The 24,443-nt window shown below is 49.7% G+C and overlaps 1 protein-coding gene and 1 long non-coding RNA gene across 2 annotated transcripts; one reads left to right on the forward strand and one right to left on the reverse strand.

The window, feature by feature from the left end:
• Positions 1 to 917: 917 nt before the first annotated feature.
• On the reverse strand, positions 918 to 13,211 carry CEACAM19 (CEA cell adhesion molecule 19). The gene is made up of 8 exons (XM_003915687.5): positions 12,558 to 13,211; positions 11,584 to 11,952; positions 8,118 to 8,268; positions 5,463 to 5,546; positions 4,078 to 4,124; positions 3,101 to 3,186; positions 1,770 to 1,823; positions 918 to 974 (listed from the first exon to the last, which is right to left on the reverse strand). The coding sequence occupies exons 1-8, from the start codon at positions 12,610 to 12,612 to the stop codon at positions 918 to 920; spliced, it is 903 nt and encodes a 300-aa protein (XP_003915736.2). The 5' UTR covers positions 12,613 to 13,211.
• Positions 6,825 to 7,625, forward strand: LOC108583294. The gene is made up of 2 exons (XR_001897757.3): positions 6,825 to 7,112; positions 7,416 to 7,625. It is a non-coding gene; the product is annotated as an uncharacterized LOC108583294 (long non-coding RNA).
• Positions 13,212 to 24,443: the final 11,232 nt, after the last annotated feature.

Consider the following 24,443-nt stretch of genomic DNA (forward strand, 5'->3'; position numbering starts at 1 on the left):
CTCTCGACTCCCCTCCATTTCTCCAATACACTTATCCCCATCTGACAGACAGCGCATGTTCATTATTTTATTTCCTGAATCTCTCCCCTGCCAGAGCGACCCTCTGGGAAAGCAGGAGTTTTGTTTTACTTTCTATCAAGGCTGCAAGAGTCTAGAACTGGGTCTGGCATACAGCAAAGGCTCATTTATTGCTGAATGAATGCGTAGATTGGGGGAGGGGAGGACAAGGTGAGGCCACATTTGGGACCGGGGCTGGGGTGGGGTGGAGAAGGGAGCTGCTGCCCAGAGGGACTCGGTGAGATTCAGGGTGGGGGCCAAGGCCAGCAGCTGGCAGCGGTTTCTGAGAGCGGCTGGGCCTGCCTGAAGGGGGAAGGGGTCCGGCAGCCATGGTCACCTTGCTGGGACTGGCGTGTGGGGCCACAGGCCTGTCAGGCTGGGTCTCTCTGCCACCTGAGGCCTGCATGGCGAGGTGTCTGCCTTGTCCCCAGGGGAAAAGACTCAGGGTCACTGGTGGAGTTGGGGTAGGGCATTGAGGACAGACAGTTGGGAGCCCAGCCAACTGCCTGGGAGGCAGGCCTGAGGCCACCCCCTTGTCCCCAGATATCCAGATCTTGGGGGACTTTGGCAGGGAAAGGGGCCAGAGCCTGATTTTCACAGGCACATGGCCCAGGCCAGCTTGCTTGAAGGAACAGACCGAAGGTGGGCATGCATTCAGGGGCTGTACAGGGACCCAGGCCTGTTACAGTCTCCTGTCCCCCTGCCAGGACACCTGCCCCATGTGCTGCTGAGTCCTTGGCCGAGTCCACCTCATCGGCCCCACAGCTCCCCATGGCCTTGTGCTGCTGGTCTCAGGTGTGAGGCTCCCAAGGGAGGGCTAGGGCCTTGTCTTCTCCCCGGCTGGCCTGGGCCAGGACTCATCAGGAGGTTGGCACCAGCTGGCAGTAGGGGGCAGGGTCGGGGTTTAGCAGGTCCTGCTTGGGGGGGAGAGAGAACAGAATTATGACTGGGTGGAGGGTGAGAGTCTTGGGGAGACAGAGAGGGACAGAGGATGAAAGACAGAGTGAGATGGGGAGAAACCCACAGAAAGAATGGAAGAGCAAGGTGGAAAGAGAGTGAGACGCAGAGAAAAGAGGTCCTGGAAGAACCAGGAAATGAGGTGAACACAGTGCCAGAGACAAAGAGGCAGGAGAGACAGAGAATGGAGAGAGAGACAGAGATGCAGAGAAACAAAGATGTGTAAAGAGATGCATCTTAGACAAGGCAGCATGAACAAACTGGAAACAGAGAAAGAGAGATTAAAAAGGACACAGCCAGAGAAATTGAGAGAGAGAGAGAGTCTAAGAAAGGGGAAGACAGACACACAGACATATGTAGGCCACTCAGAGAGAGACAGAGCCACAGGGACAGACAGCAGACAGGAGGGGATGGAGAGGGACTGAGCCCTGCGGTGGGGTTTCACTGAGGACCCGACTGGCTGTGTGGCCCCGGGCAATCCCCTGTCCCTCTCTGGGCCTTGTTCCTCCTGTGCAAATTCAAAGTTTTGGATCCCTTTTGCAAAGAAGGAAATCGCAGCCTTGGGAGGAAAAGGGACTTGCCAGGGTCTCTCAGGGAGGCGGTTTGGGCTTCTCCGAGAGCTGAGACCATGAGGCTTGTGGGGACGAGGGGAGGAGAGCCCCCAGTTTTGGTTGTCTTGACCCCTCCCCACCCAGGCTTCGGGGCTCCTGGATCCATGGGATCCCCACCACCCCTCCCAGCTCCCAGCTCCATACCTGGTACTGGTGGTTCTCTGGCCCCGCCTGTAGGGGTGGGAGCGTGGGCAGGGGCTGCAAGGCAAGGACACAGGTGAGTGGGCGCTCGGCACCCCCACCCTCTCATCTTTGACCTTTGGTTCTGGGACACTCTCAGATTCCAAGTCCCCATCATCCCTCCCAGACTGCGAGGCCCCTGGGCAGAGGGGATTAGCTTCCTTGCACCTCAGCGTTCTCTTCTGACAAATGGGTACTGGGCCCCAGCTTTGTGTGGTATCCTGTCAACCACTCCGTTAACTCTCAGTCTACCCCTGTCAACACCTCTGGTTCTAAGCTCTTAGCCTTAGTGTTTTAAGTTTCTCTTATTTTTCGCTTTTTTAGAAAAAGACAGGATCTTGCTCTGTCACCCAGGCCAGAGTGCAGTGGTGCAATCATGGCTCACTGCAGCCTCAAACTCCTGGGTTCAAGGGATCCTCCCTCCTCAGCCTCCCTGGTAGCTGGGACTATAGGTGCACACCACCATGCCTAGCTAAAATTTTGTAGATATTTGTAGATATAAAATTTTGTAGATTTGTCTCGCTATGTTCCCCAGGCTGGTCTCAAATTCCCGGCCTCAAGTGATTCTCCCACCTTGGTCTCCCAAAGTGTTGGGATTTATAGGCGTGAGTCATCATGCCCAGCTAAGTTTTTCTTTTTATTTAATCTAAATAACCTCTTTTTTTTTTTTTTTTGGGGGGGGACGGAGTCTCGCTCCTGTCACGCAGGCTGGAGTGCAGTGGCATGACCTCGGCTCACTGCAACCTCCACCTCCTGGGTTCAAGCGATTCTCCTTCCTCAGCCTCCCAAGTAGCTGCGATTACAGGCATGCACCATCACACCTGGCTAATTTCTGCATTTTTAGTAGAGATGGGGTTTTGCCATGTTGGCCAGGCTGGTCTCAAACTCCTGACCTCAGGTGATCCACCCACCTCGGCCTCCCAAAGTGCTAGAATTATAGGCGTGAGCCACCGCGCACAGCCTAAGTAACTCATTTTTATACACTTTTTGTTATATATATAAAACCTCTCCATTATAAAGGGAGTAGCTGCTCAGTGCAGAAAACACAGACAAGTATAAAAGAAAAGAAGATAAAACCCACCCACCAGCCTTCACACCCCAGAGACAAATGCTGCTTCTGTTGTGCTGTTTCCTTCCAGTCTCTTTTCCTTAGGATTTTTAAAAACAGGGAACAATATATAGAGAGTTGAGATTCCCAGACTTGGTGTCAAGGTGGCCCAGAGGACCACGGCCAGCTCAGAGGGGAGGCGCCTGTTAGCATTGGCTTCAGGGGAGAGGCTGGGGACGGGACTCACCTGGGCTGGGTTTATGGACTTCATGTCACTGATGGGGGACACCAGGAGGACCGGAGAGGGCATCACTTCATAGATGTTGTTGTCACCTGAAACAGGGGACAGGGGAGGTACCAGCTGACAGATGGGTCCCACAGGCCACTCTGGCTGCCTGTTGACATTCATTTATTTATTTATTCAACGAACATTTGTGAAAATTCTTCTTCTAGCCAAACCCAGTGCTGGGGACACAGTGGCGACCATGTCAATCCCGGGCCTGCCCTTCCGGGACTCACAGTCCAGTGGGGGACACAGACCAATCTCCAGAGTGACAACCTGGAGTGTTTAGGGCTGGAGTGGGGGGACTAGGGGTGGGTGGGAACCCAAGAGGGGGTGCCTAAGCAGCCTAGCACTCAGTGAGGGCTTCCTGGAGGGGGCATCTGAGATAGTAGAGAGAAGTAAGAGTGAAGCTAAGGCAGGAGAGGGTGAATGCAGAGGTCTGGTGAGAGAGCCAGCTGTGTTTCAAAAACGATGTTTGATCTGTCTTATGAAGGGCCTTGAGAACCATGTTAAGGAGACTAAACTTTGTCCCAGGGGCACAGGGGAGCCATGGAGGGCCTTTGAGCAGAGGAGTAACAGGATCAGAATTTTAGAAAGATCTTGTCTCAGGATGGGTTGGAGATGTCTGGAGGCTGGGAGACCAGTGAGGAGCTGGGTGTGGGGGGGTCTAGGAGGCTGGTAGTGGCCTGTGGGGGTGGATAGGATCCACTCACATGATGGGATGGGGGTGCCAGCCACTGAGAAGAAGAGAGAAAGCAGGTTTGGGGTGGTGCCGATGTGCTCAGATTATGTGGGTGGAGTTCAGGGGGCCCCAGGGAGGTCTCGGGCAGGTGCATTGGGAGGCCCCTGAGTGAGGGAGAATAAGGGGGCTTGTGGCTATGGGGGAGAAGGGAGGAGCTGAGAGGAGGGCTAGGTAGCGAGATCTGGGGCTCTTGCCTTACCAGCATCATGAGCAGGGCCCAATTCTGGCTTCTCTGTGGTCGCCATCCTGGGGACACATGGAGGGAATTGATATTAGGATAGAGAGACACTCAGGTGGGTGGAGAGAGACTTAGAGAGGCTGGAAATCCCACCAGGCCCCTGAAAGCCACATGGTCTCTCCTTCAGAGTGAGCTAGGATGAGGCCTGAACTATCCCAGACTCTTATTCCATAATCCCCATCCGCAGTCCCTCAGTTTCCCTAGCCACCACCTCATGCCAATGAGCAACGTTCCCCAGACATCACAGACATCACCATTTACAGAGATCACCCACATGGTCCTGCTCCATTCATCTGTCTTAGATTTCCTTAATGTTTCTCTTTATATTGATTCATTTGAATATCCTTATTTATTTTTTATTTTTATTTTTATTTTTGAGACAGAGTCTCGCTCTGTTGCCCAGGCTGGAGTGCAATGGCGTGATGTCAGCTCACTGCAACCTCCGCCTCCTAGGTTCAAGGGATTCTCTTGCCTCTGCCTTCGAAGTAGCTGGGATTACAGGTGTGTGCCACCATGCTCGGCTAATTTTTTTTTGTTTGTTTTTGAGACGGAGTCTCGCTCTGTTGCCCAGGCTGGAGTGTAGTGGTGCAATCTCAGCTCACTGCAAGCTCTGCCTCCCAGGTTCATGACATTCTCCTGCCTCAGCCTCCCTAGTAGCTGGGACTACAGGCACCCGCCACCACGCCCGGCTAATTTTTTGTATTTTTAGTAGAGATGGGGTTTCACCGTGTTAGCCAGGATGGTCTCGATCTCCTGACCTCGTGATCAGCTCGCCTTGGCCTCCCAAAGTGCTGGGATTACAGGCGTGAGGCACCACACCCGGCCCATGCTTGGATAATTTTGTATTGTTAGTAGAGACAGGTTTTCACCATGTTCGTCAGGTTGGTCTTGAACTCCTGACCTCAAGTGATCCACCCGCCTTGGCCTCCCAAAATACTGGGATTACAGGTGTGAGTCACTCACCCGTCCTGAATACCCTTAATTTAAAAAGTACACTGGAACCAAGTGAAGTGGCTCATGACTATACTCCCAGCACACTGGGAGACCACGGCAGGAGAATTTTTTGAGGCCAGGAGTTTGAGACCTGCCTGACCCACAAAGTGAGATTCCGTCTCTACAAAAATTAACCAGGCGTGGTGGTGCGCACCTGGGGTCCCAGCTACTTGGGAGACTCGGGGTAGGAGGATAGTTTGAACCAGGGAGGTCGAGGCTACAGTGAGCTATGATTGCACCACTGCACCCCAACCTGGGCAATAGAGTGAGACTTTGAGTCTGAAACAAAAGTACTCTTGACACCACTATAGCGAGTTTGTTAATTCACCAAATAAGTATTTACAAGCACCAACCATGTGCTGGGCGTCACTGAAGGCACTGGGGACACAGCAGAGCACAAGATGGACAGAGATCCCTGGCTCCCTGGAGCAGGCAGTCTAGGGGGGAAAGAGAGGGGAAGAAAATTGGAGTAAAGCATTGACAGTAGAATATCAGAGAGCAACATTCCTTCCCTATGAAGGAAAATGGAGAGGGGGGAGGGGGTGGAAGGTGTGCGTGCGGTTTTGAGTACAAAAAATAATAATTGACTGGGTGCAGGGGCTCACACCTGTAATCCCAGCACTTTGGGAGGCCAAGGCGGGCAGATCACCTGAGGTCAGGATTTGAGACCATCCTGGCCAACATGGTGAAACCCTGTCTCTACTAAAAATACAAAAATTAGCCAGGCGATGTGGTGGGTGCCTGTAATTCCAGCTACTCAGGAAGCTGAGGCAGCATAATTGCTTGAACCCGTGAAGGGGAGGTTGCAGTGAGCTGAGATCGCGCCACTGGATTCCAGCCTGGGCGACAAGAGCAAAACAAGAAGCAAGCAAGCTTGGAAATGGTGCATTCCTGTAGTCCCAGCTACTTCGGGGGCTAAGATGGGAGGATGGCTTGAGCCCAGCAATTCAAGACCAGCCAGGGCAACACAGGGAGATCTTATTTTTACAAAAAGTAAAAAATAAGCTAGGCATGGTGGTGCATGCCTGTAATTCGAGCATTTTGGGAGGCTGAGGTGGAAGGATCGCTTAAGGCCAGGAGTTTGAGGTCAGCTTGGGCAACATAGCAAGACCCCATCTCTACAAAAAATAATAATACAGATAATTAGCCAGGTGTGGTAGCACAGGCCTGTGGTCCCAGTTACCCAGGAGGCTGAGGTGGGAGAATCACTTGAGCCCAGGAGTCTGAGGCTGTAGTAAACTATGATCACGCCACTGCACTCCAGCCTGGGTGATAGAGCAAGACCTTGTCTCTCTAAAAAAGAAAAAAGAAATAGACCAGGCGCAGTGGCTCATGCCTGTAATTCCAGTACTTTGGGAGGCCGAGGCCGGCGGATTGCCTGAGATTAGGAGTTTGAGACCACTCAGGGCAACATGGTGAAACCCCATCTCTACTAAAATACAAAAAAATTAGCCGGGTGTTGTGGTGCATGCCTGTAGTCCCAGCTACTTGGGAGGCTGAGGCACGAAATTGCTTGAGCCCCGGAGGCAGAGGTTGCAGTGAGCCAAGATTGCTCCACTGCACTGCGGCAAGACTGTCTCAAGTTCAAAAAAAAAAAAAAGAAGAAGAAGGAGGAGGAGGAGGAGGAAGAAAGAAGAAAGAAGAAGAAGAGGAAGAAGAGGAAGAAGAGGAAGAAAGAAGAAAGAAGAAAGAAGAAAGAAGAAAGAAAAGAAGAAAGAAGAAAGAAGAAAAGAAAGAAGAAAGAAGAAAGAAGAAAGAAGAAGAAGAAGAAGAAATCCATGGCACATAAGGGAAGAGTTAGGAAAGGAGACAAAATTGCAGCTTTCAAATTCTGGGAACTGGTGAGTGGCAGAAAAATTAGACATCTTATCTACAATCAGTTCAGAATCAATTTCAAGAGACAAAGTTCTGAAGACGCTGATGTCATAAGAAAGGAATTTTTCACGAATAGACTCTCCCTGGGGGAAACAGGACCCCAACTCTCTCTCTCTCCCCACAAAGAGGTAGGTGGCATCTGATAGCTTTGCCTGCCGCTGGCCACTCCCCTTCTTTGAGAATAGCATCCAGTTTTCCTTTGGAGGGCTGGTCTACACTCTCAATTCATTTGATTAAACGGAGTTGGATCTATCCCAGGCTCTGGGGCTGCACAAATAGCCCAAGTTTGGCCAATCAGGGCTTTCCCTGGCCACCAACCCCTGGCCACAGTGATTGGGTCATGAAAAGTCAAGTGATCTGAGTTAAGCCAATGAGAGGTAGACTTGGGGCTTTTGCTGGAACTACCAGGAACAAGGTTGTCTTCTTGCTAGGAATGGCTGAACCGGTGGAGTATAAGCCTGCCCCTTGGGAGTGATCTTGTCGCAACAGGGGAGAGCCTGCCTGAGAATGAAGCCACCGAAGAAAAATAGAGAGTTGAGGAGTATATAAAGGAGTCACTTGAGAACATTGAGCCCCTGGATGCAGCCCTACCTGAAGTTAATAAGTTATGTAGTATTAAACAATTCCTTGTTTTTGGGCAGGGAACAGTGGCGCATGCCTGTATTCTCAGCACTTTGGGAGGCCAAGGCTGGAAGATCACTTGAACCCAGGAGTTCAAGACCAGCCTGGGCAAAACCTCATCTCTACAAAAAAAAAAAAAAAAATTAGCCAGGCCTGGTGATGCACACCTGTAGTCTCAGCTACCTGGGAGGCTGAGGTGAAAGAATCACCTGAGCCCAGGGAGGTCGAGGCTGCAGTGAGTCGTGATTGCACCACTGCACTCCAGCCTGGGTGACAGAGCGAGACCCTGTCTAAAATTCCTTGTTTTTGGTAAGTCAGTTTAAGAATAGGTTTCCTGTCCCTTGCAATGCAGAATTCTGTTTTACACAGGATAGAAAGATCCTTTTCACCCCAGGAGTTCCAAGATTTGATGAGATTGTGTATGAGCCGGATGATGTGACTTGTGGAAGAATCCACGGGGCTTGAGAAGACAGTGGGAGGAGACAGGAGAGGGACGCCTGGGGACCCTGTACCTGTGGCTCTGGCCCTTCCAGTTCCTTGTCACCAGGAGATAGGCAATGCAGCTGATGAGAAGGGCCCCAGCAGCAAGAGATCCAATGATGGTGGCTGCCAGGATCCCAGCGTTGGTGGGCAGGTGTGTACTGGGCAGTTCCTTATTCTTTTCTGAGGGATGAGAGAAAGAAAGAGAGAGAGGGGGGACTGTGCGACGTCTCCTGAGGGCTCCCCCAATCCCCCACCGACTGTATCAGTGACTGCCTGGAGAATTGAGGTGCAGTTTCCTATTTCTAGCCCAGAGCTTTCTCCTGCTTTTCAGATTTGAGTATCCAACCATCTGGGTGGCACATAAAATCCAACATGTCCCAGTGGGCCGGGCGCGTTGCTCACGCTTGTAATCTCAGCAATTTGGGAGGCTGAGGTGGGAGGATCACTTGAGCCCAGGAGTTCGAGACCAGCCTGGACAACATAGTGAGACCCTATCTCTATTAAAAAAATTTTCAACATGTCCCAGATGGAACTCCTCAGCTCTCCCCTATCTCAATGTCACCAGTTCCCTAGGGTTTCATATGATCCTCAGCACATCCAAAATCTGTTTGCTGACAAGCTCCCCAACTCTACCCCATCAAACTGATTTTTTTTTTCTTTTTTGAAACAGCATCTCACTCTGTTGCCCAGACTGGAGTGCAATGTCATGATCGTGGTTCACTGCAGCCTCGAATTCCTGGGCTTTAAGCCATCCTCCCACCTCAGTCTCCCAAGTAGCTGGGACTACAGGCACACACCACCACTCCTGGCTAATTTTAAAATTTTTTGTAAAGAAGAGGTGTCACTAAATTACTCAGGCTGGTCTCAAATTCCTGGACTCAAGCAGTTCTCCCGCCTTGGCCTCCCAAAGTGTTGGAATTACAGACGTGAGTCATCGAGCCCAGAGCCAATCTGCTTTGCTTTTTCTCACCTCAGTTGATGATACCTGAATCCTTTTAGCAGAAGGATGAGGTTCTGGGCTGTGTTTTGCAGGAGATGTAGGGGACTCGGAGGATTCTTAAATTGGACTTGCCAGAATTAAGACCACGCCTACCTGGCTCTTACTCTCTGACCTCCCCGCTTTACTCTCAAACTGGACATCTGTTCTATCCCAACCCTTCGTGGCAGCTAAGCTCATAGATTACGAGATCCTAATGCTGCCTACTGGCTGTGTGACCTTGGGCAAATTACTCCATCTCTCTGTGACTTGGTTCGTCTGTGAAATGAGAATAATACGAATGCCTAGCTCTTAGGGTTGTTATGAAGTTTGAAATACACACATACACACACACACACACACACACACACACACACACACACACACACACACACTGTTCTCTCAATGATCCAACAAAGAAACTCTATGCCATTTTACAGATAAGGAAACTGAGGCATGGAACAGTAAATTGCCTTGCCTGATGGCTCACTATAAGTGCAGTGCTGGGATCATACCCAGGCCACCTGAACTCCCTAATGACCATGCTGTGCAGCTTCCAAAAGGGGCACCTGTGACCTGGGAGCCCCGGAAACGTGGGGAGAAGCCACCTCAGGCTCCATGAGTGAAGTAAGGACTGTTGTCTCCAACCGGACTAGAGGGTCATTTTATGCAGATTTGTGTAATCAAATGAATGCATGTGTTGAATTAACTTTTGCCTATTTCATCCATTTCTCTAAAATTTTTTCTATCCACTGTCCAAAACCCATTTTAAAATTTAACTAGGGACCAGGAGTGGTGGCTCACGCCTGTAATCCCAGCATTTTAGGAGGCTGAGGTGGGTGGATCACCTGAGCTCAGGAGTTGGAGACCAGCCTGGGCAACATGGCAAAACCCAGTCACTACCAATAAATAAAAAAAAATTAGCCGGATGTGATGGCACATGCCTACAGTCCCAGCTACATGGGAAGCTGAGGTGGGAGGATCACTTGAGCCTGGGAGGTGGAGGTTACAGTGAGCCGAGACTGGGCATGATGGCTTACTCTTGTAATCCCAGGACAGGGAGGCCAAGGTGGAAGGATTGCTTGAGGCCAGGAGTTTGAGACCAGCCTGAGCAATACCAGTAAGACCCTGTCTCCACAATTTTTTTTTTTAAAAGGCATGCAATCTATTTACAAGTGCTCTACCCTCATGATCTAATCACCTCCCACAAGCCCCACTTTTTTATTTTTTGAGATGGAGTCTTGCTCTGTTGCCCAGGCTGGAGTTCAGTGGCATGATCTTGGTTCACTGCAACCTCTGCCTCCCGGGTTCAAGTGATTCTCCTGCCTCAGCCTCCCATGTGGCTGGCATTAGAGGCACTTGCCACCATGCCCAGCTAATCTTTGTATTTTTTAGTAGAGCCAGGGTTTCACCATGTTGGCCAGGCTGATCTCGAACTCCTGACCTCAGGTGATCCACCCACTTCAGCCTCTCAAAATGCTGGGATTGCAGGTATGAGCCACTGTGCTTGGGTGGGACCCAAGTCCCACCTTTTAATACCATCATCTTGGAGTTTAGGATTTCAGCATACGAATTCTGGGGTGATCTGCATCCTGTGGAAATGCCAAGGGGCCACAGCACCTCCATCCCTCAATCACCTTCTTCTTGTCTCTCCTCTAAGGTCACTTCTTGAGTGAGGTCTCCCTGATGACCCCCCTTCCCATGTCACATCATTCTGGTTCATGTTCTTTACTCAGCAAGTCATAACCACTGCGTGCCTCTATTTTTCAATCTGTAAAATGGAGACAATAATGGCACCCACCTCATGGAGTTGTTTTAAGGTAAAAATGAGTAAATATAGGGTAGTGGTTCTCAACCAGGGGTGATTCTTATCCCAGGCTGGAGACATTTGGTAATATCTGAAGACATTTTTGATTGTCATGACTAGGAAGGTGCTACTGGTACCCAGTGAGTAGAGGCCAGGGGTGCTGCTGAAATCTCTGCAACGCACAAACCCTCTAGTGGGAAGAACTGGCCAATACAAAACATCAGTAGTGCTGAAGCTGAGAAACTATGCTTTAGGGAAAAGGTTTAAGATGGTGCCTGGCTCTTCACAAGCACCCAAGAAATGCCAGCTGTCATTATTGTCCACCACCCTGTTCCTCACACTTTGCCCCGAGTGGATTCATCAGTAAATACTCGCCTTATGAACATAAAGATTGAGGGATGCATTCCTCACAACCAGGCATACAGTAAGTGCCCAATTAAAATGTGGTTAATGTCAGTGCATGTGAAAGGTAAACGAGATGGTACATTCTCCAGTGTCAGGCACAAGGCAGGCATTTCATAGATATTTTATTAGTTAATGCATGTGAGGGTTAAAGACTATCTCTGGGGACTGGTACACAGTAGACGCTCAATATGTGTCAAGTGAATGAATGAGAGGACCAAATGAAATGGTGTTTGCACAGCACCTGGTGCATGGTAGCTGCTCAGGGCTCATTAGCTTCCTCACCTTATCCCCAGACCCTAACACTTACCAGCTACCTGGACCTCAGTCTTGGCCTTCATAGTCCATTCAGAGTTGATGGTAACGGCTACTTGGTAGGTGCCACTGTCTGTAGGCTGGGCGCGGCGCAGCAGCATAGAACCATTGGGGAAGCCCACGATGTCTCGCTGTCCCATGGCACTGCCATCCCTCTGGGGCCGTTGTATCCCAGGGATGTAGGTAAATAGCCTCGTGCCTCCATACATCTCCTCCCCCAGGTACCAGTTGAAGTCCTGGAAGGTGTCTGGGACACCCTGGACTGACAGGAGAAGGTCCTGATTCTTTTGAGGCTGTTCTGGAATCTTCTGGATGTGGAGGGCTGCCTGGGAGCCTTGGAGCATCCAGAGGACCAGGATTGAGGCTGTGGGAAGTTATAGGGAAGGGCTGAGATCAGGGGTGTTGCCAGGGACCATGGCATGCTCCTCTCTAGACAGAGATCTTCAGCCGGGAGCAAGGACTTTGAGTGCTGCTCATTGGAAACAATGCTGGGATTGATTAGTGATGTCTGCCCTGGGTGCAGGCATGGGAACATAGGCATAGATACCACAGATTTGCCATCCTATTGATCCAGAGGTTTTTCTACCTTGAGATGCTGTGTAGCCTGCTTCTAAACACATAGACTCTCTGAATTCATTCATTCATTTATTCAACCAATACTTATAGGCATATGTAATATATAAACCATAATACCAACTATATATAATACATCTAAACTTCCTTCAATTTCTAGACACTGGAGATATAGCAGGGAACCAAACATACATAAATTCCTGACTTCATGGTCCTAACATTATAGAAAATTCCATAGATAAAATGGCAATGAGGCTGTGATTCTGTTGCCCCTCCCCCATCATACTCTCATTTCATCCTCTCAGGTAATCTTTCCCTACTTCTAAGAGGAAACTTCAATCTCTGGGCTGAGTCCCCATTTTTCCCCTCGGCTTTTAGGGTCTATTTCCTCCTTACCTGAGAGCAGGAGGCTCTTTGAGAAGCAGCCCTGGGTCCCCATGGGAATCTCCATCTTGGCGTCTTGTGGAAATGCCAAGGGGCCACGAGCTGGACACTAAGGGGGCCAGAGGGGTGGGCCCTGGCTGTCTGAAGTAGGCCAGGTCAGTGGGGATCCCAGGGGTGCCTTAGAGACACCGCTGAGGCTGGCCCAGCCCCAGCATGCCCTGTCCATGGGCTCTGGAGGCTCCACCTATACTCCCTGGGATGGAAGCACAGACAGAGGTTGAACCAGTTTTTCAGGGTGACTGGAGAACTTCCCAGGACTCCTCCCCTGACCCTCTTCAACCTCTTTTTCTCACTCAGCGTGACTACAACAGCAGTCACTATAGCAATAGTCATAGCAGCTGCTGTTTGAGCAATTCCCCTGGGTTTGCTCAAACACACACTACCTCATTCAGCAGCCACCATAAATAACTGTTCCCATTGCACAGATGTGGAAACAGAGGCCCAGGAAAAGAAACAAGTCTGCCAATAGACAGAGGTGGGATTTCACCTGTGACTGACTCACTTGAAGGCTCTGAGACAGGCCGGGTGCGGTGGCTCACGTCTGTAATCCCAGCACTTTGGGAGGCCAAGGTGGGTAGATCATGAAGTGAGGAGTTTGAGACCAGCCTGGCCAACATGGTGAAACCCTGTCTCTACTAAAAATACAAAAATTAGTCAGGCATGGTGGTGGGTGCTTGTAATCCCAGCAACTGTGTAGGCTGAGGCAGGAGAATCACTTGAACCTGGGAGGCAAGGGGTTGCAGGGAGCCGAGATCGCGCCACTGCACACTAGCCTGGGTGACAGAGCGAGACTTGTCTCAAAAAAAAAAAAAAAAGCTGTTAGCCTAGTGGTTTTTTATTTTAAGTAATTTATTTTTTTTGAGATGGAGTTTCGTCTTGTTGCCCAGACTGGAGTGCAATGGCGTAATCTCGGTTCACTGCAACCTCTGCCACCAGGGTTCAAGTGATCCTCCCACTCAGCCTCCCGATTACCTGGGATTACAGGCATGTGCCACCACGCCCAGCTAATTTTGTATTTTTAGTAGAGACGGGGTTTCTCCATGTTGATCAGGCTGGTCTTGAACTCCTGACCGCAGGTGATCTGCCCACCTCGGCCTTCCAAAGTGCTGGGATTACAGGTGTGAGCCACCGTGCTTGGCCTGTTTTTTTTTTTTTTTTTTTTCTCTTGAGTCAGGGTCTTGCTCTGTCTTTCCATTCACGAACATTATTTTGTAGTTTTTAAGAGTGTGTGTGTGTTTTTTTTTTTGAGACGCTGTGTCACCCAGGCTGGAGTACAGTGGCACAGTCTCAGTTTACTGCAACCTTCCCAGGTTCAAGCGATTCTTCTGCCTCAGCCTTCTGAGTAGCTGGGATTACAGGTATGTGTTACTATACCCGGCTAATTTTTGTATTTTTAATAGAGATGGGGTTTCGCCATGTTGGCCAGGCTGGTCTCAGACTCCTGATCTCAGATGATCCTCCTGCCTCAGCCTCCCAAAGTGCTAGAAGTATAGGCATGAGCCACTGCACCCAGCCCCAGAGTGTATGTTTTGTACTTTTCTGGATCATGTTTATTCCAAGTGTGTTATTCTTGTTTTTTTTTGTTTTTTGTTTTTTGTTTTTTGAAGACAGGGTCTCACTCTGTTGCCCAGGCTGGAGTATAGTGGCATGATCATTGCTCACTGTAGCCTCCAACTCCTGGGCTCAAGCAATTCTTCCATCTCAGCCTCCTGAGTAGCTGGGACCACAGTTGTACACTAACATCCCTGGCTAATTTTTTTATGTTTTGTAGAGATGGGATCTCACTATGTTGTCCCAGGCTGGTGTTGAACTCCTGGGCTCAAGTGAACCTCCTACCTTGGCTTCCCAAAGTACTGGGAATACAGATGTGACCCACCACACCTGGCTTAGCCTAGTTTATAAAAAGTATTCTCCATTCATTCCAGCATACACTCCCAGTGCCCAGTCGTGGGTGCTGGGTGATGTTGGTGACACAGTGATGATTGAGACCATCTCTGCTCTGCCCTCCATCCACAGTAGGGCACACAGTCCTGTAGGGTGTGGTGGGCAGACCCCTCTCACACAATTATGATCCAGGGTGATCAGGGCTGAGATGGAGGAGCCCAGAAGTCTGGGAGAACCCAAGGAGACACACCTCATTCAACCTGAGGGCTAGGGAGGGCTTCCTGCGGGAGGGGGCATCTGAGCTGAGACCTGGAGTGAGAGTAGAAATGAGGTAGATGATGGGGTGAGGCAGCGTGAGGTGCACCAGGCAGCATAAACAGCAATGCAAGGATGTGGAGGCTGAGATAGTCATCAAGGCGTATTGAGGAGGTTGCAATATCTTGGGTGAGTGGAGGCAGGAAGGAGGGCGTGGGGCATGTGTGTGTAAGGCTGGGAGGTGGGAGAGATCAACTATGCTCTGTTGGTTGGATCAACAGAGCTTGGGTGATGGAGGGTCTAGTGTTATGCTGTTTAATATCATAGCTATTAGTCATATTTAAATATAAATTTAGGCCAGGCACAGGTGACTCACACTTGTAATCCTACCCCTCTGAGAGGCTGAGGTGGCAAGATTGCTTGAGCCCAGGAATTTGAGACCAGGCTGGGCAACATAGTAGGACCCCATCTTTACAGACAAAGAAATTTAAAAAATTAGGTAGGCTTGGTGGCTTTCAACTGTAGTTCCAGTTACTCAGAAGGCTGAGGCAGGAGGATTGCTGAGCCTAGGAGGTCGAGGCTGCAGTGAACTTTGATCATGACACTGCACTTCAGCCTGAGTGACAGAGTGAGACCCTGTCTCAAAAAAAAATACTGAATAGGCCAGGTGTGGTGGCTCATGCCTGTAATCCTAGCACTTTGGGAGGCAGAGGCAGGCAGATCACTTGAGGTCAGGAGTTCGAGACCAGTCTGGGCAACAGGATGAAACGCTGTCTCCACTAAAAATACAAACATTAGCTGGCCGTGGTGGCGCACACCTGTAATCCCAGCTACTTGGGAGGCTGAGGCAGGAGAATCGCTTGAACCTGACAGGTGGAGGTTATAGTGAGCTGAGATTGTGCCACTGTACTCCAGCCTGGGCAACAGAGCAAGACTCCATCTCCAAAAAAAAAAAAAAAAAATTGAAAAAAAAAATATATATGTAAAAGTGTATATATGTGTATAAATATGTATACATAAATGTATATACATGTGTATATATATTCAAAGTAATTAAAATTAACTGCATTAAAAAATGCAGTTCCTCAAACTAGCCACTTTCAAGTGCTTACTAGCCTCATGTGATCAGTGGCTACTCCACTGAACTGCACAGATGGAGAACGTTTTCATCATCATCTCAGAAAGTTCTGTTCGGGAGCGAGAGCTGACCTTGGGAGCCGAGGCAGGCGGTGCCAGGCATTTCTACCCGGTGAGGTCCATCAGGAAGAGACAGCTAGGTCGGGGTGTGGCGTACCCATAGCACTTTGTGTGTGTCTGAGTGTTCCGGACACACGTCTTCAGCTTGTCAGGGGTGATGTATCTTCTAGAGGCCTCAGGTTGAGGCAGATCAGGAATCTTGACGTTAAACTGCCTTGAAGGATGGAGCGGCCCGGCTATAGACTGAATGGCTGCAGACTCCAGGGCAGCTCTGCCATGAGCTGGTGAGTCTGGCTGAAGACCTGGTTCTACCCGCATTTGGCTGGGGGATTTTGTGGCAAATGACTTCACCTCTTTGGGCCTCAGCTTCCTCCACTGGAGAATGGGGATAAGCATCACCACCTCACAGGGATGTTGGGAGAACTGGATGCAAGAGGCCCGGCAAACAAGCAACAAATGCCTGTCATTGTTATTATTATTATTGCTGTTGACCTTGTCTTTGGACTTGCCCCATCTCCCACATTGCCCCCACCCCTTGTGACCCTGCTCAAGAGAAGTGTGTTTTCCCTGGAGGGATTTCCAATCCTCCACAGCCTCAATGTTCCTTAATGCCAGGAAGATTTCATGCTGGGTTCATGGGGTCAGAGTACCCTCAGAATCCACCTTCAATCCTTTTTTTTTTTTTTTTTGAGACAAATTCTCACTCTCTCCCCCAGGCTGTAGTGCAGTAGCACCATCTCAGCTCACTGCAACCTCCGCCTCCCGGGTTCAAGCAATTCTCCCGCCCCAGCCTCCCTAATAGCTGGGACTATAGGCACGCACCACCACGACCGGCTTATTTTTGTATTTCTAGTAGAGACGAGGTTTCACCATGCTGGCCAGGCTGGTCTGGAATTCCTGACCTCAGGTGATCCACCCACCTCGGCCTCCCAAAGTGTTGGGGTAACAGGTGTGAGCCACCGTGCCCGGCCATTCAATCCTTCCTGCAGTTTTGTAGTTTCCTTGGTCTGTCTCCTGGAGAGAGGTTGTTGCAAACCCAGCAGTTATTTCCAGGCATGGATTAAGCAAAGCCAGCTATTCTGGATTTTCCGGTGGCTGGATTCTACTCCCCCTCTGTCTACTTCCCTCCCTCCCTCCCTTCCTCCCCCTCTCTCTCTCTCTTCACCCTTTCAAACAAGGACTTCGATTCATTTTGTATTATTAAAAGAAGAGTAAAGGTTTAATGCAGAACTTTTAGTCAGTACTTAAAAGAGAATACAATTCAAACATGTTACAACAACCCAGACAGAAGTAGTCACTGCTGGTAACAGAGGTCTAGACTTCCATCCTGTCCTGCAGCCTTCATCTGGGCCTCTCCCCAGGCCCAGAGGGCAGGTCGCGATTGGTCCAGCCATCCAGGCGGTCCTATTCTTTTGGCCAGGGATTGGTTAAGCGGCGGGCAGCGCTGGTGAATGAGACCAGAAGAGACGCTGCTGGGTGAGGTTTCTCGTTCCTACAAAGGCTCACCCAGGTAGGGATGGGCAGCTTCTCTGGGTCTGAGTCTGGATGTGATGCCTGGAATGCAGCAGCCATCTTGGCACCAGAGGGTGATGCCAATATGTGGAGGAAAGCAGAACAAACAGCAGAACAGCAGAACAGCAGAACTGGGCCCTGCATGCCGTGCCCGGAGTTGAGCCAGACAATCAGTTTTTTTTTTTTTTTTTTTTGAAGACGGAGTCTCACTCTTGTCACCCAGGTTGGAGTGCAGTGACTCGATCATGGCTTACTGCACCCTCCACCTCCCGGGTTCAAGGGATTCTCCCACCTCAGCCTCTTGAGTAGCTGAGATTACAAGCATGCATGACACGTCTGGCTAATTTTTTTTGTAGAGACAGGGTTTCACTATGGGCTAGTCTTGAACTCCTTACCTCAAGTGATCCACCCGCTGCAGCCTCCCATTACAGGCATGAGCCACTGCGCCCAGCCCATAATTTTTTTTAAAAAGTTAGATTTCAGTAGCATAGGCATTTTCACCACAAGCAATCAGTAACCCAGAGGCTTCTGGGACCTCACAGCTCCTCAAGGTGAGATCATATCGACCTGAAAAGATTCCCGACTCCCATGCAGGAGCAATGCGGAGGGAGGGTGTCCAGTGTTTTAGCCCCTTTATGATCTCCGTTATACCCCGCCCCCCACCAAGACTCTGATATGGATAGTTGCGGTTTTCTTAACCTTACTATAAGTTTATAGAACATCTATACCAAAATTCTGGGCCTACTCTCCATTCCTGGCTCTGTGGATCCCAAGGATGCCCCCTTCCTCCAGAAAGAGGTCATCACCTATGTCGCTGGTGGGAACAGAACTCAGCACAACTTCTGGGAGGGTTCATTTGTCAATATCTATCACAATGACAAGAAACAAACTCTTTGGCCCAGCAATTCCACCTCCAGGAGTGTGTCCTACACTCAGGTGTCAACATGAGCTAAATGACAGTGTGCATTGGCCAGGCATGGGGGCTTATGCCTATAAATCCCAGTATTTTAGGAGGCCGAGGAGGGAGGACTGTTTGAGCCCAGGAGTTTGAGACCAGCCTGGGCAAGATGGCAAGATTCCTGTCTCTAAAATAAATAAATAAATAAATAAATAAAATAAATGACAGTGTCTAAAGTTATTCACTACAACATTGTAATAGTAAAAGGCTGGAAATGATACAAACGCCTGTCCTTAGGGGCCTCGTTAAAAGAGCCCTGTAAATCCCTCCCATGGAATATGAGGTGGCTGTAGAACAACTAAGGTTGTAAGAACAAGAACTCTGAATTACCAGAAACTGAGCAACAAAAGTAAGGTCCAGGGTGGGCACGGTGGCTCATATCTGTAATCCCAGCACTTTGGGAGGCCAAGGCAGGAGAAGCACTTGAGCCCAGGAGTTCCAGACCAGCCTAGGCAACATAGTGAGATGCCCATCTCTACAAAAATTTTTTAAAAATTTAGCCAGGTGGGGTGGTGCCCACCTATATTCCCAGCTATTCTGGAGGCTGAGATGGAAGGATCGTGTGAGCCCAGCAGGTCTAGGCTGAAATGAGCCATGATCACGCCACTGCACTCCAGTCTGGGCAACAAAGTGAGACTCTGTTTCTAAAATAAATAAACAAATACTAAATAAATAAAATGTACTATTCAATGGTTTTGCAATTAATTTTCTAAAATTGTGGTTAAAAAGAGATAACAGAAAATTTGCCATTTTAGCTATTTTTGAGTGTATGACTCAGTGGCATTCATTACATTCATAGTGTTGTGTAAAACTGGATATCCATGTGTAAAAGAATGGAGCTGGACCATTACACTCTAAACACAAATTAGAACGAATCCCTTATGTCTTTTTATAACTTTCAGTTTTGGGAAGTTTCTGTACTATCTAATTTTTTTTTTTTTTTTTTTTGAGAGGGAGTCTGGCTCTGTCGCCCAGGCTGGAGTGCAGTGGCCGGATCTCAGCTCACTGCAAGCTCCGCCTCCCGGGTTTACGCCATTCTCCTGCCTCAGCCTCCCGAGTAGCTGGGACTACAGGCGCCCGCTACCTCGCCCGGCTAGTTTATTTGTATTTTTTAGTAGAGATGGGGTTTCACCGTGTTAGCCAGGATGGTCTTGATCTCCTGACCTCGTGATCCGCTCGTCTCGGCCTCCCAAAGTGCTGGGATTACAGGCTTGAGCCACCGCGCCCGGCCTATCTAATTTTTAAAAATTAGCTTGGCATGGTGAGGGGCACCTGTGGTCCCAGCTACTTGGGAGGCTGAGGTGGGAGGATTGCTTGAGCTCCGGAGTTAGAGGCTACGATGAGCTATGATCATGCCACTGCACTCCAGCCTGGGTGACAGTAGACACTGTCTCTTAAAAAATTTTTTTGGAGAGGAAAAAAAAAACAAAAAAAGACAAGCTGTTCCTAAGGTACCTGGGAATCCTAGCCCTCACAGCCTTCTTCATTTAGCGTCTTGCTTTCATGCCTCCGGTTCCATCCCATGTGGTGATGGTACACATGAAACCCGTCTCCTCCTTCATTTCCACAAGAGACCCCATTGCACACAACCACTGGAGGTACAATAAATAAGTTTTAATGAGATTTTGGGCGCTGGAGAAAGACAAGGAGCTTATGTGCCACCAAAGCAACCAATGTTCCTTTGTCTCCCCAACTCTGTGGGGTCCCACTGGCCTCATCACCCCTTGAACCCTTTGCCACTGCCATCCTGCTGGTTCGTATCTCTTCCCCACACTTCTCTATTCCCCACTCTTCCATCTCTGTCCACAGCAGATCCTCCGTCCCGCTTATTTTATCTTGCAGAGCAGCTCAGGCTTTGCATTCTCATTTAGCATCTTGGCCCAAGGTCTTTTCTCCCTCAAGGTATTTTCCCAAACAGTTTTCTTTATAAGAGGAATTCTGGTGTCTGCCCTCAAGATCATAGACCTTTTTAAAGTAAACTTGTCAGTTGCATCTGAGCAGCTCGACCTCCTGGGTCTTGGAGTGGCATCCATCTTGGTCCTAGGGCGTGTCCTGAGCAACTGCAGGTGCCACCTCCCCTGCATCCCTCCCCCTGGGCTGGAAATAGCATTTGCTTCTTTTGTGGGTTATTTCCTGCCACCGGTCCCAGCTTTGCTGGCTGCAGATGCTGGCCAAAAGGTGGTGACGTGACTACCTTCTTCAAGTTCATGTCCAGTAGTTGCTCTGCTCCTTGGATTGCATACAGGCAGCTGCTTGCGGCCTGAGTTGCAACCTCTGGTGACCAGGGTCAGCGGCTATTTCTTGTAACCACAGAGATCTGTGATTACAGAGAATTGGAAGCTCAAGGCCAGAGGCCAGAAGTTTTTACAAAAATTCTCGGTAGTCCACACCCTTCTGTGGTCTGCTATGCAGTAGAGGCTTAACCTTGCCCAAACAAAGATGGGGCCCTTTATCCTCGGCTCCTGGGCATTCACATCTCAAGCCCTTGGGAATATCCTGCTGTGCTTAGCTGATCTGAGGGGCAGGCCACTCTGGGCACATCATAAATGATGTGATTTATGGTGGGGTCTTTAGGCCCATGATTATTAACTTGATGTATGAGGTCAGTCATGTGGGTGGTAGGCTGCTTATTAGGCACTTTGGGAGGCCAAGGCAGAGAGTATCCCTTGAAGCCAAGAGTTCAAGACCAACCTGGGCAACACAGGAGACCTCATCTCTACAAAAATAAAAAGATTAGCCAGACATGGTGGCACATACCTGTAGTCGTAGCTACTCCAGGAGGCTGAGGTGGGAGGATGACTTGGAGTTGAGAAGTCAAGGCTGCAGCAGGCTGTGATTTCACGCTGCACTCAGTGGGCCCGACAGAGCCAGACCCTGTCTCAGACAAACAAAACTCTGGACACGAAGATCTCGAGTGAGCTGCTCTGGTTGGCAGTACTTGCACGTGTCACATGTACCGTTTGCTGTGAGAATCAGGTGCTGCCTCTATGGCTCCACTGGAGACAGCAGCCAGTAGCAGTAGCCTCATCTCTCCTGGGTGTGGGCTGTGCACCCACTCCTCCCTGTGCTGATCTTAATCCCTATCTTTTACTGTAACTCAAGCTGTAACTGTAGGCTAACAGCTTTCCTGAGTCTAGTGAGTCCTTCTAGCAGTGAGCGGAGGGGTGGTCTTGGAGACTCCTAAACTTGCACCTGCCCCCTGGTTTTGAGGTCTGGCACAGGAGGGAGGCTGGTGCTCTTTGGAGGGTCTTCATCCCATTGGTGAGGTCCCAACTCAGGAGGCCCATATCCTTGCCAGCTCCAGTCTCTCTCCTGCCAGTCCCAGCCCGGTGTCTGCTTGTGCCCTCTGTCTGTGGATCCTGGGAAGGCTGGCCTCTCTGCTCACATCTGAATAGGAGGTATACTAGAAGGGTTTTGCACTTTAGCCTCAGGGCTCTTTTGAACAAAAATCAAACACCTTCCCACCCGAAGCCCAATGTGCAAAGAATGGCAGCCCATCCCTCCCCTCTGGAAGCTGGGGTGCTTCTCAAAAGGTGTGGGTGGAATTGAGGCAGGGTGGGGAGGTGGATATTAAAATGCAGATTCCCTGGCCTATCACAGACCAGACTGTCTGGGGCTGCGTCTTAGCAAACTCTACAGCGATTCTGCCCAGCAGGAAGGGTTGGGAAATGCTGCTTGGGGCACCAGGAGAAAAGACCCAGGCTCTTGCGGGCATCTGGAGACGTCTGGTCTGTAGTCTGTGCAGACCCCACACCCTCCTTAGCTCCAACACTGCACTTACCCCATTAGCCGAGGCGCTGGCATGCTCCTTACCTGGGGAAATAGGAGGGGAAGTCGTCAGGAAGGCATAATGCTGGGAAGCATGGGAAAGACATGCCTGGGTGTCAGGGCCCTGAAAATGTCAAGTTCTGCCTCTGCTATTACATGCAGTGGCGAACACGCCAATGGTATACTGCGTGTGTGAGACAGAATGGGCCGAGGGGTGCTCTGTAAGGATCTAGTGTCAGTTATTCACTTGGTTCGTAAATATCCATAAATATCGAGCCTGGGCTCCTAGGAACCAGATGGATGGGTTTGAGGCTGTCTCATCCTTTGGGAGCTGTGTGAACCCCGGACAGAGTGACTTAACTCTCTGTGGTGGTTTTAGGACCATTCAACAGGGGTGTATTTAGCAAATAGTAGTTATTATTCAGCAAATGGTAAATGTCTATTTTGTGCCAGGTACATTCTAAGTGCTGGGGACACAGCTGTGAACAAAAGAGATAAAAATGCCTGTTCTTGGCGTGGTGGTAGCCTGTAATTCGCTTTACTCTGGGAGGCTGGTGGGCAGATTGCTGGAGTCTAGGAGTTTGGAGAGACCAGCTTTGGGAGCAGCTTTGAAATGAAACTCCATCTCTACTAAAAATATAAAAAATTAGCCAGGCATGGGAGCGCATGCCTGTAATCCCAGCTACTCGAGAGGCTGAAGTGGGAGAATCACCTGAGCATGGGAGGTTGAGGCTGCAGTGAGCCAAGATCACACAACTGCACTACTCCAGTCCGGGCAACAGAGTGAGATCTTGTCTCAAAAAGAAACAAAAAACAAAAAACAAAAAACCTGCTCTTGTGCAGTTTATGTTAATAATAACAATAATAGGGTGGGCACAGTGGCTCACGCCTGTAATCCCAGCACTTTGGGAGGCCGAGGCTGGCGGATCACAAGGTCAGGAGATCGAGACCACAGTGAAACCCTGTCTCTACTAAAAATACAAAAAATTAGCCAGGCACGGCGGCGGGCGCCTGTAGTCCCAGCTACTCAGGAGGCTGAGGCAGGAGAGTGGCGTGAACCCGGGAGGCGGAGCTTGCAGTGAGCCGAGATTGCGCCACTGCACTCTAGCCCGGGGGACAGAGTGAGACTGTGTCTCAAAAAAAAAAAAAAAAAAAAAGATAATAATAGTAACAATAATAGTAATAATAGCAATAACAATCATAGCTAATCCATACCCGGTATGTGGCTTACAATGTGGCACCTGCTGTGTTAAGTGTTTTACTGTATTATGAGGTACCGTCACCCCATTTTACAGATGAGGAAACTGAGTCATACAGATTAAGCTATTTGCCTACAGTGACATCACTAATCAAGCAGTAGCTTGAGCGCCCAGATACAGGCAGTCTGGCTCTGAAGTTGACACATTGAATCACGGAGCAAACACTTCCTCGAGTGCTTCTTTTATGCCCAGCCCAGTGGTAGGTGGTCCTGGGGACATAGTCATGACAGTGACAGCCTCAGGTTTGCTCTCTTGGGGCTCACAGTCCACTGGGGAAGACAAACAAGTCCCCCACAGTGATGACCCAGAATGGGCAAGGCTGGGGTGGGAGAGCCTAGTGGATCCTTGGCCCATGCTTGGGGGTTAGGGAGGGCTTCCTGGAAGAGGCAGCATCTGTCCGGGATGTGAGGCAGCAGCTTTGTTTAGTGGTTGAGGGAAAAGCTTGGTAGTCAAAGATCTGGCTTCTTCTCTCCATCAACCACTTTCCAGCTGTTTGACCATTAGCAGGTACCTTCATCTGTCAAACAAATATTTCCTCCTCTGTGAAACGGGGCTCATGGGAAAACCACTTTGCTGGGTGCTCCTTGATGAGATTGTACAGGCCAGGTGTGGTGGCTCACGCCTGTAATCCCAGCACTTTGGAGGCTGAGGTGGGTGGATCACATGAGGCCAGGAGTTCGAGACCAGCCTGGCCAACATGGCAAAACCCTGTCTCTCCTAAAAATACAAAAATTAGCTGGGCACGGTGGTGCGTGCCTGTAATCCCAGCTACTCGAGAGGCTGAGGCATGAGAATCACTTGAACCTGGGAGGTGGAGGCTACAGTGAGCCAAGATGGCGCCACTGCACTCCAGCCTGGGCGACAGACAGAGAGCCTATCTCAAAAATAAATAAATATATAAATAATAAAAAAAATTAGAAATTGAAATCAAGGGGGTTACACACACAAAGTGGCACGTAGACGGTGCTCAGCAAAGTATCGCTCCTTTGATTACAGAATTAGCTG

This window comes from Papio anubis, chromosome 20, assembly GCF_008728515.1.
Source record: "Papio anubis isolate 15944 chromosome 20, Panubis1.0, whole genome shotgun sequence".
NCBI lineage: Eukaryota > Metazoa > Chordata > Mammalia > Primates > Cercopithecidae > Papio > Papio anubis.